This window comes from Lepidochelys kempii, chromosome 1 (assembly GCF_965140265.1).
Source record: "Lepidochelys kempii isolate rLepKem1 chromosome 1, rLepKem1.hap2, whole genome shotgun sequence".
Lineage (NCBI taxonomy): Eukaryota > Metazoa > Chordata > Testudines > Cheloniidae > Lepidochelys > Lepidochelys kempii.
In genome coordinates, this window is record NC_133256.1 from 298,125,682 (window position 1) to 298,141,684 (window position 16,003).

At 42.8% G+C, this 16,003-nt stretch overlaps 1 protein-coding gene across 28 annotated transcripts in view; it reads right to left on the minus strand.

Moving 5' to 3' along the window:
• NRCAM (neuronal cell adhesion molecule) overlaps positions 1 to 16,003 on the minus strand; it is a 298,298-nt gene that overhangs the window by 109,133 nt on the left and 173,162 nt on the right. For 21 of the 28 annotated variants that reach the window (XR_012156792.1, XR_012156791.1, XM_073328057.1 and 18 more), the window contains 2 exons: positions 11,038 to 11,137; positions 2,254 to 2,451 (listed from right to left, as the gene is read on the minus strand). Coding sequence is in view for 26 of the 28 variants with exons in the window: in XM_073328057.1 (XP_073184158.1) it covers positions 2,254 to 2,344 (91 nt within the window). In the remaining 2 variants the exon portion in view is untranslated. Of the gene's footprint in view, positions 1 to 2,253; positions 2,452 to 11,037; positions 11,138 to 16,003 lie in introns of those variants that run through there. The other 7 variants (XM_073328073.1, XM_073328067.1, XM_073328066.1 and 4 more) reach the window with 1 other exon arrangement.

Sequence of the window (16,003 nt, forward strand, 5' to 3'; positions counted from 1 at the left end):
TTAGCCTTAGAAACTTCCTGCAGCAGTGAGTTCCACAGTCTAATTACATATGTGGCACAGTTACTCCCGGGAGAATTCTGTACCACTGCACAATGCAGAATTTTGCAGAAACTAACATTGTGCACGCAGAATTTTCTTTCCCCCACAGAAATGGGATGCAATGCTACTGGGGGCCACTAGGGGCCACTGACCCAGACAGAGCCCAGCTCACACACCGAAGACACTGCTGGGTGGAGGGCGAGGGAGCTAGAGGATTCCTGGCAGCTGCAATTATCAGCACACCCTGAGGGAAGGAGACGGCAGCGCGCAGGAAGCTCCATGCAAGCCTGGGACCAAGCATTAGGCTGTTTCTCCCTCTAGATTCCTGGGCTCTGGGGCAGGTGTCTGGGCTGGAGGAGACATGGCTTGGCTCTGGTGGGGGAGAGAGGGTGGATGTCTGGGCTCTGGGGGGAAGAGAGTATTGGCTGAAGGGGCACCATGGCTGGACTCTGAGGGGAAGGGGGTTGTGGGTGTCTGCCCCCCCCCGGGCTGGGCTTGGGCTGTGGGGGGGGAAGGGGGCAGAGAAACTGGAACTGAGTTTTCATAGGGGTTTCTTTAACTCTCTACTCTTGGGGGAATTTTTGTGTGTGTCTGTATTGTTACAGACATACTTTCTGACAGGCATTTTGAAATAAATTACCAAAATAATTGAAACTGGTGTGATTATATAGTGTTATTTTGACAAATAAAATTTGCAGAATTTTGCAATATTGTGTGCAGAATTTTCAATTTTTTGGCATAGAATGCCCCAGGAGTAAACAGCATTTCCTTTTATCACTTTTAAATTTGCCATTTTTAATTTAATTGAACATCTCCTTATTCGGGTTAGGAGACAGGGAGAACAGAAGCTCAAGATCTACTTTCTTTGTACCATTCATTATTTTATATAGTTGTATTATGCCCCTTTTAATTTGTTTTCTTTCGAAGGTAAACAATCCCAGCCTTTTCAATATCTCAACATGTAAGAGTGTTCTCATGTCCCCAACCATTCTCATTACCTATTTCTGAACCCTCTATAATTCTGAAATACCCCTGTGAGATAGTGTGAATAGTACTGCACAGTACTGTGGATGAAGCTGCACCGCTGATTTCTACAATGGCATTATAATATTTTATGTATTATTCTCCATCCTATTCTTTATGTATCGTAGCATCTTGTTTGCTCTTTTGACTGCATCTGCACATTGAGCAGAGATCTTCATTGAGATATCTACATAACACTTAGGTCTCTTTAGTGAATTGATACTTTCACTTTTATGTAGTTTATTTTTAGTATTACACACACACACACACACACACACAACTTTGTTACAAGAACATTATTTAAGTCGCAAAGTCAACCATTCCAAATTTAGGAAATGCCACTATAAAAGGGTGACCTGCTCCCTGGAGTGTCAGGTGACCTGGGGCAGAGATGCTAACCTTGGATATTTATGAAAAAAATTAGGTAGGAATTAAGGAGGTGGTTTGCAGCTCTTTCTCCCCCGCTACCCTCTCATCTCCCTCCCAGCTCCCTGAAGAAACCAGGACCTCCTCCCCCCAGCTTTCCTCACCTCTCTGTTTATGGCCAAAGCGCGGAGATCTGAGCCCCCTGGCCCTCCCTTGTTGCACCCCGACCCCCAAACCTGGAAACAGGGAGAAGGGGAGGATCGGCCCTAGGGAAGCTGTCCCCCTATGCCACCTAGGGCTCTTAATTATCTTTGCCAGTCCTGGGCCTGGACTTCCTTCCTGGAATGATCCATGGGAGAAACAATGTATTTTTCTCTAGTCTGTTCCTGAAAATGACTGAACTGTTTTGGTTGAAATTTTTCCAAAAAAAATCCAACCTAAGGCAGACACCAGGCATTGAACATGGAATGGAAAATTTCAGGCAAAATGGTCAAAGTTCAGCAAAATTATAAACTACTGAACACAGGGTCTTATAATGGGAAGTGTTGGGCAACCTTAACAATACCATCCCGGCCTATAATAGATACTTTTAGAAATTTGTCATAATTATGGAAATCTTCCATCAGCCATTCTCAGGCTAATTATGCAGGCCATTTTATTTATACAGTTCTTTTAAAACATTATAAATTGAAAGTAAACACTTAATGATTAAAATGCTTTGATACATAGATTCTCCTTCATTGGCTAATACATTCTCAATGTTTGGTTTTAGATGTTGTCCTTATCTTCCATTATAACATGCTTATTTCACAAGTTAATACTTACGATCAAGAGGTACTTCCAATGCAGTAATCATCTGGCACAGAAAGAGAATCAAGGAAGCTCTGCTCGCAGATATGGTCTTTTTTGTCATCATTATTTTAAGATGGATTAGTTAACTCCCACTGAGACAAACCTGCCCAACTTTCTTTTCTTCTTACCAAACTAGATGTTGGAATAGGTATGTAAATGTAACCAAGAAAGCTGGAAGAGAAGAATAAGAGAATAATTGATGTAACAATACTACAGAGATGTTCCATCAGTAGAGAATTAGTTCATATATTATACTTAGGACTAAGAACAGTGCCAAATCTTTTGGCCTTGGTGAAATTTAAGCCACTCATCAAATCAGACCTAAAAGCTGCAAGGAAGACTTAGCTCATGATTAAAGCTACTTTTTGTCATGAAGGTCATGAAAGTCACAGAATCTGTGATATTCTCTGCTTCAGTCCAAGGGGCTGCAGGACTCTGGAGCTGGCAGCCAGCAGGGCCTTGGCAGGATTCCAGTAACAGGAGACAGCAGGGACAAGGGACCCCCTGCAAGGTTCCAGCGACAGGTGACAGACTCCTGAGGGGGCCCTCCTCAGGGTTTCAGCGACGGGCAACAGCCTTGCACAGAGGGATGCCTCGGGCGAGCGGCTGGGGGTGTCCCATTTTCTCTTTTGAAAAAATGGTCATACTGCAGCTCCCAGCCACCATGGGCAGAGGGGGGCCCCCCTTGCAGCTTCCAGCTGCTGCGGGCAGAGGGGGAACCCCACAGCTCCCAGCCACCACGGTGGCAGGGGGGAGCCATGGAGCCTCAGCAGCAAAAGTCACAGACAGGTCACGGCTTCTGTGAATTTTTGTTTATTGCTCATGACATGTCCGTGACTTCTACTAAAAATAACCATGACAAAAACTTAGCCTTACACGTGATATATGAACCTGGTGCTTTTCCCTCATTACTAGTGGATGCTAATACCCTTTTTTAACTGGGCCCTTTATTAACTGAAAACATCAATGCCTCCTCCAAGAAAGACAAACCCTCTGCAGTCTAGCTAATTTTGAAAAAGTCTACACTAAGTGTCTGCAACCTTACCAATTAATGCCCAGTTTCCAAACCCCCTTTTCTTATGAAGGTCATTGACATAGTGGTGGCAATGAAGGCCCAATGGAAACTGTCCTCCAAAAATTTCCTCAGTCCTTCTTAGTAGTCCACCTCTCTGGCATCAAAGGTTGATGGGATCACCTCAAACCCATGCTCAAAGAACTACAGTGGCTCCTTTTTATCTAAATTCAAGTCCTGGTTCTAATCTAAAGTGACTTTAATGGGTTGAGACCTAGTTACCTCTTAGCTCCAACATCATCTGTAACCCACCAAGATCCACATGGACAATGTAGCTTGAAAAAGCCAGGATAAAACTGTTAGGTGCTTGTGGCAGAGGATTCTCTGTGGTGTGACTCCAGCTGAGAAACTACTTTCCAGAGGTCAGACTGAACAGAAACCTCATAGCATTCAGCATTAAGAGAAGGCCTATCTTATCAATAACATCTCACAACACTCAGATTGTAATAGCAGACACAATGTCACTAAATCCCCGACAAATAATAATTTATATGGTATAATAATGTGGTAATAATTAGCCAAACCTATAAAAGACTGGACTTTTTGTTTTAGACACAGACCAGTTAACTGTGGATTCCACTTTCAAGAGATTTGGGCAAATTTGACTGTCTCCTGCACCTCGGGACTTTAGCTGCCTCTATCTTACACTTGAACCCTTTTTCTGTGAGATCTGCATCTTTGAGTCTTTTTACCACAACATTCAAGTGGTTTGGAAGCAGAGCTGTGATCTAAGGTGCAACTGGTAAGCTGTGGTGTACTGTTCCTTTGGGAACTGTAAGAATTTAAGGGACTATAATCTGGGAACATGGTGGTTTAGCATTGCTGACACTACTGCATCATCATTGGAAGCTCAGGCCAGGTTTTCACTGGAGGACCTGGTGAAGCTAGACACTGCTGGAAGAACCATCCAGCAGGGTCTGAGTGGTGGCCCCGCACAGCCCAGCATTTGGCTCACATTGGTATATTAAGCCATTATGGGGAGCTATCTGAGCAATGATGCAGACCATCTGCTTTCTTCTGCTCCAGACCTTCCCTTACTGTGGACACTAGACTCCGGTTTCTGAACTTCATTCATCGCCAACTCCACTACTTGCCTGCTGCCTGTAAGCTGCTGCCTGAACCCTGACTTCCTAGTATCCTGACCCAGCTCAACTCTGATTCCACCACTCATCTCCTGAACTCAACTTGGTAACTGACTGATGCACACAGGCCACCCACAACCCAGCTGTGACAGTTTGCTCAGACCACTTTCAGCTCTACCCTCCCATCCAACCCCTCCACAGATGATGAAAGGGGTGGGTTACCCTCCGGCAATGAGGTCCCCAAGGGCCCAGGACTTGCAGGACCAAGTCACTGACCAGCAGGTGGAGAATATCATGCTACAGGCCCAAGTGGCACAGCCTGCTGCCAAAGCATAGACCTCATGCAAGTAACTAGCACACTAACAGGGAGAAGCAGCTATGCTATGTGACCAAACAGATCACTCATCACTTGAACTGGTTCCCATGGTGCCACTGCCCAACCAGTTTGATGGGGACCGTCAGAAATTCCGGGGGTTCCTGAACCAATGCAGGCTGCTCTTCCTGCCTGCCCTCAAATATACCCCAGCAAAGCAGTCACAGGTGAAGCTAGCAGTCTACCCTCCTACTGGCGAAGCGCTCTATTGGGTTTCCCCCGTTGGAGCACAAACAGCCCAGTGCTCTCCAATTGGGACACCTTCCTGAAAGCCTTCCCAACTATCGTTGATGACCTGCATGGCGTCCACTCCACAGAGTCTTCCCTCTGGAAGCTTTGCCAGGGGCAAGGGCTGGCCATCTCCTACATCATTTATTTCCGATGGCTTACAGGTGATATCACATGGAATGTGGCAGCTCATCTATACCAGCTCTGGAGGGGACTCAGTGAGGATGTAAAAGAAGAGCTAGCCCACACTGAAAACCTCACCCACCTAGAGGCCTTTATTTATCTCACCCTGTGCACTGACTTTCAGCTGTGCTTGCAGAAGGAGGGAAGAAGGGATAGCCCAATGACCCCATGCCTGCCCACCACACCAAAACCTGTAGAACCAAGTCCTGAACCCATGCAGGTCACTGATGCCTGGTCCCAGAGGAGAAACAATGTTAATGGCAGCTGAACCTCTGCTTTTACTGTGGGGCACAAAGACATATCCTCCACTCCTGTCCAACCTGAAAGAGCTTGAGAAACAAACCAGCACAGGCCTGGTAGCAGGGCACACACTGGTGGAGGCAACAGATGGGTCACTTCTATAGCAGGACCGATGACCCAAGAGACCGTCCCCGCAGGGGCAGTAATGGAAAGGATCCAGGAAATAATATGCTTTGATGTGATCTGCTCTTCATTCTTTCCAATAATTATTGGCATTCCTTGTGGAGTGGTATCATTAAAAGTAAATAAATATCAAGGCTCTAAAATTGATACACCCCTCGAAATGCATTCACAGAAAAATCTCTAATGAAGTTTCTTTGCAATGATTCTCAAATAAAACTGGACTTTAAATGAAGAAAAAAAAAACACCCCAAGAGTAAAGGAGATAAGAAATGTTGATTTTACGAATAATTATGTTTTCTGTAATTCCTCCTTCCCTTTCTAATAGATTAAGGGTAGCAAAAAATAACATATACTGATGTATAACTTTGAAATATAAAATGAAAAATTGTTAACGGTTAAGATTCAGAGCTTTGATAATTACAAGTCATTAAAAACATAGCTATGTATAGTGAATGAGTACAGATGAGGAGTAACAGGCTAAGGCTTTGGTGGCATAAGTATGGTTTTGCCAGTTCTTCTTTTACATAGACTGCTAATCTGTTTAAAATGTTAAGGCCGACAGAACAAAGGTAACATATTGGAAGATGTAAGTAAGAGATACATAAAAATGTAATGATAAATAAAAAAACCCTTCTTCTGGGAAGACCCAGGGCAGAGTGACACAAAACAACATGACCAGAAACTGCAAAACCATAAGGAAAAATACAGAAGTTGAGTAATTGTGGCTTGCTCATGCATAATGTATAGGTTACCTAAAACCCAGAGTTGATGTGCTAAAAGACAATAGGATCAAGATTACTTAATCTGCAATGCAGAAATGTATAAAAGACTGAAGTAAACATGGGCCCAACGTGGAGAAACACCAGCACAGAAACTGAAGAATGTGACTGAAGGACCAGACCAGGGGATTAATGAAGGGAGTGACTGTCATGGAAGGTGGAAGAACTTCTTGGTGCTCCAGAATGTGGTAACTTGGGCCCATTTACCAATATAGTGTGTCTGGCATAAATATATGTCCAGATACACTATAAATGACAATAATTCTGTCTGAAATTATATAAATAAAGGCAAACATTAAGCCTACATTGAGTGGATTTGTGACTCAGTTCCCCAATTTGTACTCCCAACACTTGGTTGAAGCTGCATAACCCATGTATCTCCTAATGGCACAGGAGTATTAACTTCTTCTCTGGCTATTGCCAAAAGCTTGCCTCCAACAAAACTGACCAGTCCCCAGGTGACCCACACCCAGGGCTCCAGGAGTTGGATAAGACCCTCGGAAGCAAGACCCCAAATGGTGGCGGCTAACCAGAAGGGAGTGGCTCCAGACCAGAACCTCAGTCTCCCTGAAAAGTGCCAAGACTATCTGGATGTGTTTGAAAAGAAAAATGAGGATTTACTACCTCCACACAGAGACTATGACTGTCCTATAGACATACAACCTGGGGTAAAGGTGCCTTACAGACAGATATACACCATGTCTGAACCAGAGCTGGAGGTGCTACGCACACATATCCATTAAAATTTTGCCAAGGGGTTCATTTGGAGATTCACCTCTTCAGCAGGGGTGCCAGTTGTGCACAAAAAAAAAAAAAAAAGTTGGGTCACCCCTTGTTCTGGAATTGTTGGACCACTGAAGGACTATTAAGATCTTCACTACTCTAGATCTTTGTGGGGGCATAAAATCTAGTGTTCATAAGACCTGGGAATAAATGGAAGACTTTGGATACTTAGCAATGCCATTTGGCTTAACCAATGCCACTGCAAACATTTAAACATTTCATAAATAATGTGTTCAAGCACATCCTGGACCAGTACATGATCATCCACCTTGACGATATACTGGTGTATTCTAAGACACCTGAGCAGCACTGCTATCATGTCCAGTCTGTCTTGGAGAGATTACAGAAGCATGATTTGCATGCCAAACTAGAGAAGTGCACCTCTGACGAGGCCACCACTGAATTTTTAGGTTACATCATCTCCCTGAAGGGCATTCAGATGGACCCGCAGAAGTTGGAAGCCATCTGCAACTGGACAGCATCCCGGACCTGCCAAGAACTTCAGTGCTTCTTGGGCTTCATGACTTTTTATAGGCGATTCATCACCAACTTTTCTGAACAAACAGCCCTCCTGACTTCCCTCCTTCATAAAGCCATTCAGTTCAGTTAGTCACCTGAAGCCCACCTTGCTTTTGACCAGCGTAAGATCTCCTTCGCCATAGCCCCAGTTCTGGCACACACTGACCTGACTTGTCCATTTATAGTGGAAGCGGATGCATCCAACATGGCCTCAGGGTAGTACCCTTGCAGCGGCTCAGAACCTAATCAGTTTTGCACCCATGTGCATTCTACTTTTGAAAACTCACCACAACAATCCTGGACTGGCAACACCCCAAAGAGGAGCCTGAAGGGGGAGGAATGATGCAAGAACCTGCAGGACTAGAATCTGGGACCATGGTGGTTCTGGGCTGCTGATGCTTCCACATCTCCACTGGAAGCTTAGCCTGGGTTTCTGCTGGAGGACCTAGTGAAGTTAGATAATGCCGGAAGTACCACCCAGCAGGGTCTGAGTGTGGTCCACCACAGCCCACTGATTGGCTCATGTTAGTATATAAACCAGGAACCCCTCATGGGGAGATGTCTGAGCAATTAGACAGACCACCTGCTTGCTTCCGCTCCAGACTGTGCCTTTCTGTGGACACTAGACTCTGGCTGCTGACCCTCATTTGTCTCTGACTCTGCTACTTGCCTACTGTCTGTAACTTGGTGCCTGACTGTGACGCCCTGGTATCCTGACCCAGCTCAACTCTGACTTTGCTATTCATCTCCTGACTGGTGTACACAGGCCATCCATGGCCAGGTTTGACAGGAACAGAGGATCTGTGAATTCTGTAAGTGTCCAGTGGATCAGGGCCTGGACATTCCAGGGAGATGCTCAAAGGACACAGGAATTGGAATGTGCCCATAGTTAACCTGTAAAGAGAGAGTGGGACCTACATAGGTCTGAAAGTCACTGCTTGTGTTTCCAGAGGCTGGTGGTGTTGGGGATCTGACCCACAGATGGCACAGACAAGACTTCCCCATGCTAAAGGCAAGTGGTAGCAGGGTGCCTCACAACTCTGGGAAGCATCACACATACACAGAAAATAACATTAAACCTCAAAAAGAGGAAAATCTCTTGGAAATGTTTGTTTTTTTAGATAAATGTGTTTGGAGCAAAGGTAGTAAGATAGCAACGACGTTACAAAGAGCAACTAGCTAAGATTACATAAAATAAGATGGGACACGGGATCTTGTATAACTGCAAAAACATCTTATGCCTAAACGTAGCTCCTCCTGGGAGAATTTCTTGGACTTGCCTTTTTGGGCAAAACAGCTCACAAGGACTCCTGACTGCAGTGAACTTTTTACATGGTGGAGGAAAATAAGGGAAATACTTTTCTTTGTTTGCATCCTAACAGTATTTCTGATTAAACTGGAAAGTACATTTCTAAATATTTGTACAGCACTTAGCACGAGGAGGCCTCTTTCAGGATCAGGGACCCTAAGGGCTACTGCAATAAAAATATTAGATGATAATTATAATTGCTTTATCACTTGCACAAGGCTAATTGATTAAATAACAAATAATAATGACTACATTTTAAGTTATTACACAGGGCTGTACTCTCAGGGCCAGATTAATCCACCAGGGGTCCAGAAGCAAAATACACTTTTTGGCCCCTACCTTCTCATGAATAATGACAAACAGCCATTCAGTACATTCTCTGCAGTTGGGTTGGCCACGCTGTGGATCTGCTAGACCATTTGCTCATGTTCCTGTTGTTCGGGGGGCTGCTTATCATGACACGGGTCGCAGTGCCACTCAGTCAAATTTGGTCTGATCACCCCACCGTCATGGCAGGTGAGTGCCCCAAGCAGCAGCAGGACAAACAGCTGGTCCCACAACATGGCCAGCCCGGCTATGGTGAGCAGACTGTATGGCTGTTTGGGGGGCACCGGGCACCCCACCAATGCATTTGGGCCCTAGGCACATGCTTAGTTTGCCTGTGCATTTATCCAGATCTGCATACTTTACCCTTGATTTTTGTTCAAGCTTCATCTTGACATTAGTGTGAGGTCTGTTGTGAACTGAAATTTATATTCCAAACCACAACTAGAAGTGAAATTTGGCCCTCCTCACAGAATGAGTGTGACATCCATGATTTAGAAAAATCTCTCAGTGCTATGGGACCACACCCCAGATGAGTTTTGGCCTTCATTGATTCCACTCCCCGCAAAGCTTCCACCCAGATAGCTTCGGCTAACTTCACTCTCCCTTCAGGGAAATGCCCAGCACTCGATTCTTCACTGCATGGCATCTTATGGTGTATTTATTCCTGTGCAAAGTGAGTATAACACACTCGTGCATTGATTTGATAGCATTTTACACCTACATTGCATTCACTTTGTGCACATGTAAATGACTCCACAAGGCATTGGGCCATGACGAATGAGGTCCCTGGACTGTAAATACAATTAAAACTAGTGTGAAATTGGCATCATGCAAAAATACCTCCGGTTTTCTATCTTTATTACTGCAATGCTTTAATACAATATAGAATGCTGAAGTACTCTGGTATGCTATGGGGGAAGTAGCATTGGGAAAATTAATGCTGAATTTGCACTCCATATGTTATTAAGTGTCATATTTTATAAAGAGAAGATGCCCAAATGGTTTACGATAGAATGTATTTAACTAATTACTCCAGTATGTCCGTCAGCACAACTTGGTGTTCTTGTTCAACATATTCAAAATGCAATTTGCTATAATTTAATACTATATGAATACAACAGCTGCTGAATGTTGTTATATTATGTCATAAAGTCAGCCACTACAAAATAAGATGTGTCCTTAAATACAGGTCAGTATAAATGGTTCAGTTTCAGATCTCCAATTTTGGTACAACAAATTTCCTTTTCCCTTAACCTTTTTATCAAATATCTCATAAACCAGTGTCTCCAACCTAGATTCTTTACAAGAAAACACATGAAAACAATCTTTCAGAGTAAAATTTGGCAGGAAGAGCCGGTTCAGGAGCCATTCAATAGATTTTCAGATTATACAAAAGATTGTATATACACCACTAAAACTAACTTACGGTGGTATTTCCTGTATTTCTTGCTGATGTGTTAATTGTGAGTGAGCTCAAACATGTGTATGTTAAACATGGGTTAAGGGAGACATATGCAAGCAAGCAAAATACAATCTGAGAGTCTGAAAGGAAGTTTTTTTTAAAGTATGCTTAGAAAAAAAGAATAATATTTAAAATCAAGGGGGAAATGTCTGTTCCTTTTGAAGTAAGGCATAATTAAATTTGGAGAACAGGACTAGAGTAAGGGCTCTGGACGTACCAATGACGCAGGAGCAGAGCACTAGGTATTGGCACAGCACACAGTGATGGTTCCAGCTAGCCACCTGCTCACAAGGATTCAAGGGTCTGGGTTGCTTCACCTGGGAAAAGAAAAGAAAAAAGCAAATAATCCCTCTGAAAGGAGGGGTGGGGGGTGGGAGGAAGAGTACATATAAGGAAGGGGTAAACTGGGAGGTAAAATCTGGATGGACACCTCAGTGTTTTATGGAACAAGTCCCCATCTAACCAAAGAGACTCAATGCCTTCCATAGATGCTATTGGGGTGGGGCAGCCACACACCACCTTGAATGTAGTCCCATGCTGAATAGGTACAACACACCCCTGATCTCCCATTAAATGCAGCTGCTGTGCCATCTTTTTAGGAGAATGTCTGATATGTGCCATATATTGCTGGCTGGTGGCAAGGTACAGGAGCTATGCCTAGTAAATCTGGCCAATATAGTTTTGATGTACAAATATGCACATAACATCACGCATACAGCCCTACCTGTTTACATCATTCTAGAGTATTCACATTAAAGTCAAACAAAGTTAGAAATGTGGAAAGACTATGACATTGCAAGAAAGGAATAATAAAAAAATGAATGGGTTTTAGGAAAATGTGCAATCTATTACATTTACTTATGAATACTGGAGGTCAGGTCAGATACTGCAAATCCAAGCAAAATTACAAGTAAACTGGTAGAGTATGAAACTTTTCTTTCCCCCCTCAGTCTAATATCTGTATTCTTCATGTAGACAAATAGATGAATATTTTACTACAGAGGACAATGAGGCTTTTTCAGGGAAATTCATCTGTTTTGAGCAGCAGTATATAGGTTCCCAGGGAAACAATGAAGAGAAACATTTCCACGTGAGGGAAAAGGGAGTTAATAAATAGAAGCATTCAATGATTTGTACATAAAAAGCTTATATGTTATAAATATTCATTTTATGGCGCACATAGTATTTTCTGGGGAAAAAAAGTTTAATCAAAATATTCTCTTTTTGTGATTATAGCAACTCCCTTATCAGTCAAGTCCAGATCTTTGCAGGGTTTCTTTCTGTGTTTTACACAGCAATTATGAAACCGTCAGAATTTTTAATAGAAAATATACTTTTATGATGTGAGCGTTTTTTAAAAACAAGTCTATATCGTAAAGAAATGCAACATTTACTATTACCTAGTATTGAAATGATAAAGTTAAAATAAAAATTCCAGTTAGAAACAATTATAATCCAAAATCTTAAAAACAAATAAAAAAAAGCTAACACAATCTGATGACTATTTCAGCCATTAGTGACAGAATATTTTTATGGAGGACAGCATGATTCCACTGGATTGGGATTCAGGAAACCTGCCAGTAACTCAGTGAGTGACTTTGGGCAAGACACTTCACCTCCCTGGGCCTTTGTGCTATCCCACCTTTTAAAAAGGAGTACTTGTGGCACCTTAGAGACTAACAAATTTATTAGAGCATAAGCTTTCGTGAGCTAGTTAGCTGTAGCTCACAAAAGCTTATGCTCTAATAAATCTGTTAGTCTCTAAGGTGCCACAAGTACTCCTTTTCTTTTTACGGATACAGACTAACACAGCTGCTACTCTGAAACCATCCCACCTTTTGTCGGTCTTGTCAGTTTAGACATATGCACTCCAGGCAGGAACTGTCACCCACTGTGTTTTTATACAATCCCTAGCACAGTCGAGACCCAGTCTTAGTTGGGGCTTCTTAAGTGTTACTGTAAAACACGAACATTATAATAAATTTATAAGATATAAACTGCATAACTTCCTATGAGACATACGAATATTGACGTGTTTCTAGAACTATTATGCTTCCTCCAAATTATGCATTTTCAGTATGAACAATATTTACATTGTCTTTATCATTGCAGTTAAAACCATAAAATTAGCATTAACAGAATAAAAAACAAATTTATGAAATATCATACAACTCAAAAACCATTGCAAGCTGAATATCTCTGTGTTGAAGTCTCAAGAAAATAGTCTTATTCATAATGAACAAGTCACAAAAATATACATAAACATGTTACTTACCACTTCCTTCACAGCAATGATGAAAACATTATTTTCCTTTAGAGTGAAAGTATTTTGAGGCAGGGACTGTCATTTACTATAGATTTGTACAGCCCCCAGCAAAATGGACCCCTGATCTGACTGCTTCTAGGGGCTACCATAATATAAGGGTAAAATAATAATAAAAGTAAACCAGTTTTATTACCTATATGCCCATTCTGTTTGTGTTCTGTATCATTCTGTTGTAACTGATAACTCTGATTGCGACAACGTACAGTAAAAGCTTTGTTATCAGGCATGTTGGGGGAATGGGAGGTGCCGGTAAGTTAAAAATTTCGGTAAGATAAGAGGGAGGGAGTTTGAGTATGGGAGGGGGCTCAGGCTTGAGGGTTGGAGTGCAGGAGGGATCGGGGGCATAGTCCCCGGCCAATGGAAGCTGCGGAACCAATGCTTGGGGCAGTGGCAGTGCACGGAGCCCCCGTGGCCATTCCTCCACCTAGGAGCATTGACCACAACCAATGGGAGCTGCAGCCAGCTGCGCCTCTCCGTACATGTTGCTGCTTGTGGGGAGTGGCCCAAGGTGAGCGCTGCCTGGATCTGGTACCCCGAGCCCCCTCCCGTACCCCAGTTCCTTGCCCCAAGACCCCTCCCATACCCAAACCTCATCCCAGAGTCCACGCCCAGCACCCCCTCCTGAAATGCCGGTTTATAGAGTTTTTCGGTCTGTAAAGTGCCGAATAACACAGCTTTTCCTGTAATTTACTCTCTTCTCCATGGGCTTACTCCTGCAATAGGCTGAGCACTCTGGACCAATACAGTCTAAACTCAGTTGAGCTCTATCTACATAGGTGCTGGGTTTCCATCTGCCTGGAGTTAATTACAGGATTGGGTTGCACAGGTGTAACTGTTGATGTAGTTTCAAGACAAGACTGAGGAACTCCACAAGGAGGCTCTTTTCAATAGATCCTCTCTCTCCTGTGGGCGTTTCTGCATGGAGTTGGAGACCAGGGGAAACAATTGGGCCTTTGGCTTAAAAATAAAAAATGGATGTCAGTTCCTCTTCTTACAGCTGCTCCACACTGCCGGAGTAGGGGCAAGTGGTGTCAAGAACCCAAAGCTTTTAGTTTGCTTGGTTTTCCTGTCCTCCCAAGAGTCTCTGCAGTTCTACTCTGAAAAGTGACTATGTAAAAATGGCGCCTTCTTATTCAGCAGCTTTGCGATCTCTCACCCATCATTGTATATTCAGTCATCTCTGCTGACTTTTGTGATAAAAATAATACTGCTTTTTACTTTGGTTAGTTCTGCAGAGTCTGTACAACTCAAGAAAGCATGCTCCTTCTTGTGTGTCAAAGAATTGCTTACAAAGTTTCAGTTGATTACACCAATACAAATTCACCAAACGCAATGACAATGCATTGTTAACACCGCGAATACAACTTGCACAGGTGTAAGTGAGACATAATTTAGCATTTCTTACAGATGGGGAAGGAGGAAAGAACACAGCTTGACCCTCAAGATGGAGTGGGAGTTTGCAAGACTGGTAGTTAGGAAAACAATATTTTTATTTGTAAACTAAGCATGCTTGTTCTAAAAGTCATTGACATATAATACACAGGCAGCCCCATCATACCATTGTTACAATATTTTTTTCGACTGGTACCTAACTACATTAGGCCCAGATTCACAAAGATTATGCTGAGCATCATGGTACCTAACTTTCAGGTGCTTAGAAAATCACAGGAACACTGTGATCACCAAAGCCTGAATTAAATGCCTAGGCTCCTGCAATATGAATGGGGAGAGACAAGTGTCTTAGAAAAGGGATTCCCAATGTTTCATTCTAATATTGGTTACAATACAGAGTGAGCAAGCTTGTAAATCAAGCCCATCTCTACTTTAACAAATGAGACTAGTCATACTGCCACTGCACAGTGAGGAAAGATATCAAGAGAAATACTTGTCAACAGATATCCCAGCCATGATGGGTTCACTAACCAGACCCCCGGTCAGGTTACGCTCCAGAGAAAAATGTAGATGCATTATTTCAAGGATGTCCAGTAAACTGTGACACCACAATAGGTCTCTGGAACTTTATAACTAACTGTTGTACCTTTGCTTGAAGGAAAGCTTACACTATGGAAAGCATACATAACTGGCAGTGGAGCAATGAGTGATGAGAAGGTAAAAGGGTGGGTGTAAGCAAGAATGGTTTACTTGACGTATGCATCAATGGGGATTGTCTGCTTTTGGTGGTCTCAGGTATGCATAGAAAAGGACACTGGAGGTGGGGGAATTACTGTTAATTCTTTCAGTTTTTTTAAATCATAAAGTGCAAAGTAAAGTCTTCCAGATTTCTAGACAGAGAAAAACATTCAGCATGTGTAATAGGACAAAGAGAGAGCACAAATGGTGCAAATGCAAACAGAAAGCTGAAAACAAAATAAACATATTTGTCTCAGAACAATGAACTGCTAACAACAAAGGCACTTCATTGCGCATTCATGTTATTGTGTTGAGTATTGACTATCTGCTTGGCACTAGAGAATGTAGAAGAGCCTGCCTGCCGTGAGGAGCTTACAAAGGAACCAAACAGACAATAATTCAAACACAGAGCAACCTCCTCCTTGCCCCCTGGGGTGGATACAGCACAGAGTAGTCTATATGTTTTGTGTGGTGTTTAAAATAAAATAAAATAAAATAAAAATAATTAGCAGCCCTTCATTAGGTGGCAGACTGACCCTTATAGAGGAGAGGGTGTGTAGTTGCAATAGCAGAATGGAGAGACTATTCTAGGTGTAGGGGGCAGCTTGGATGAAAAGATGGAGATGAGAGGGGGAGAAAATACAAAAAGAATGGTATCTTTTATGAGTTACAGGAGTGAGGACAGAACAGAAGAAAGAGGAGTTGTAGAGATTTTAGAGCCTTAACA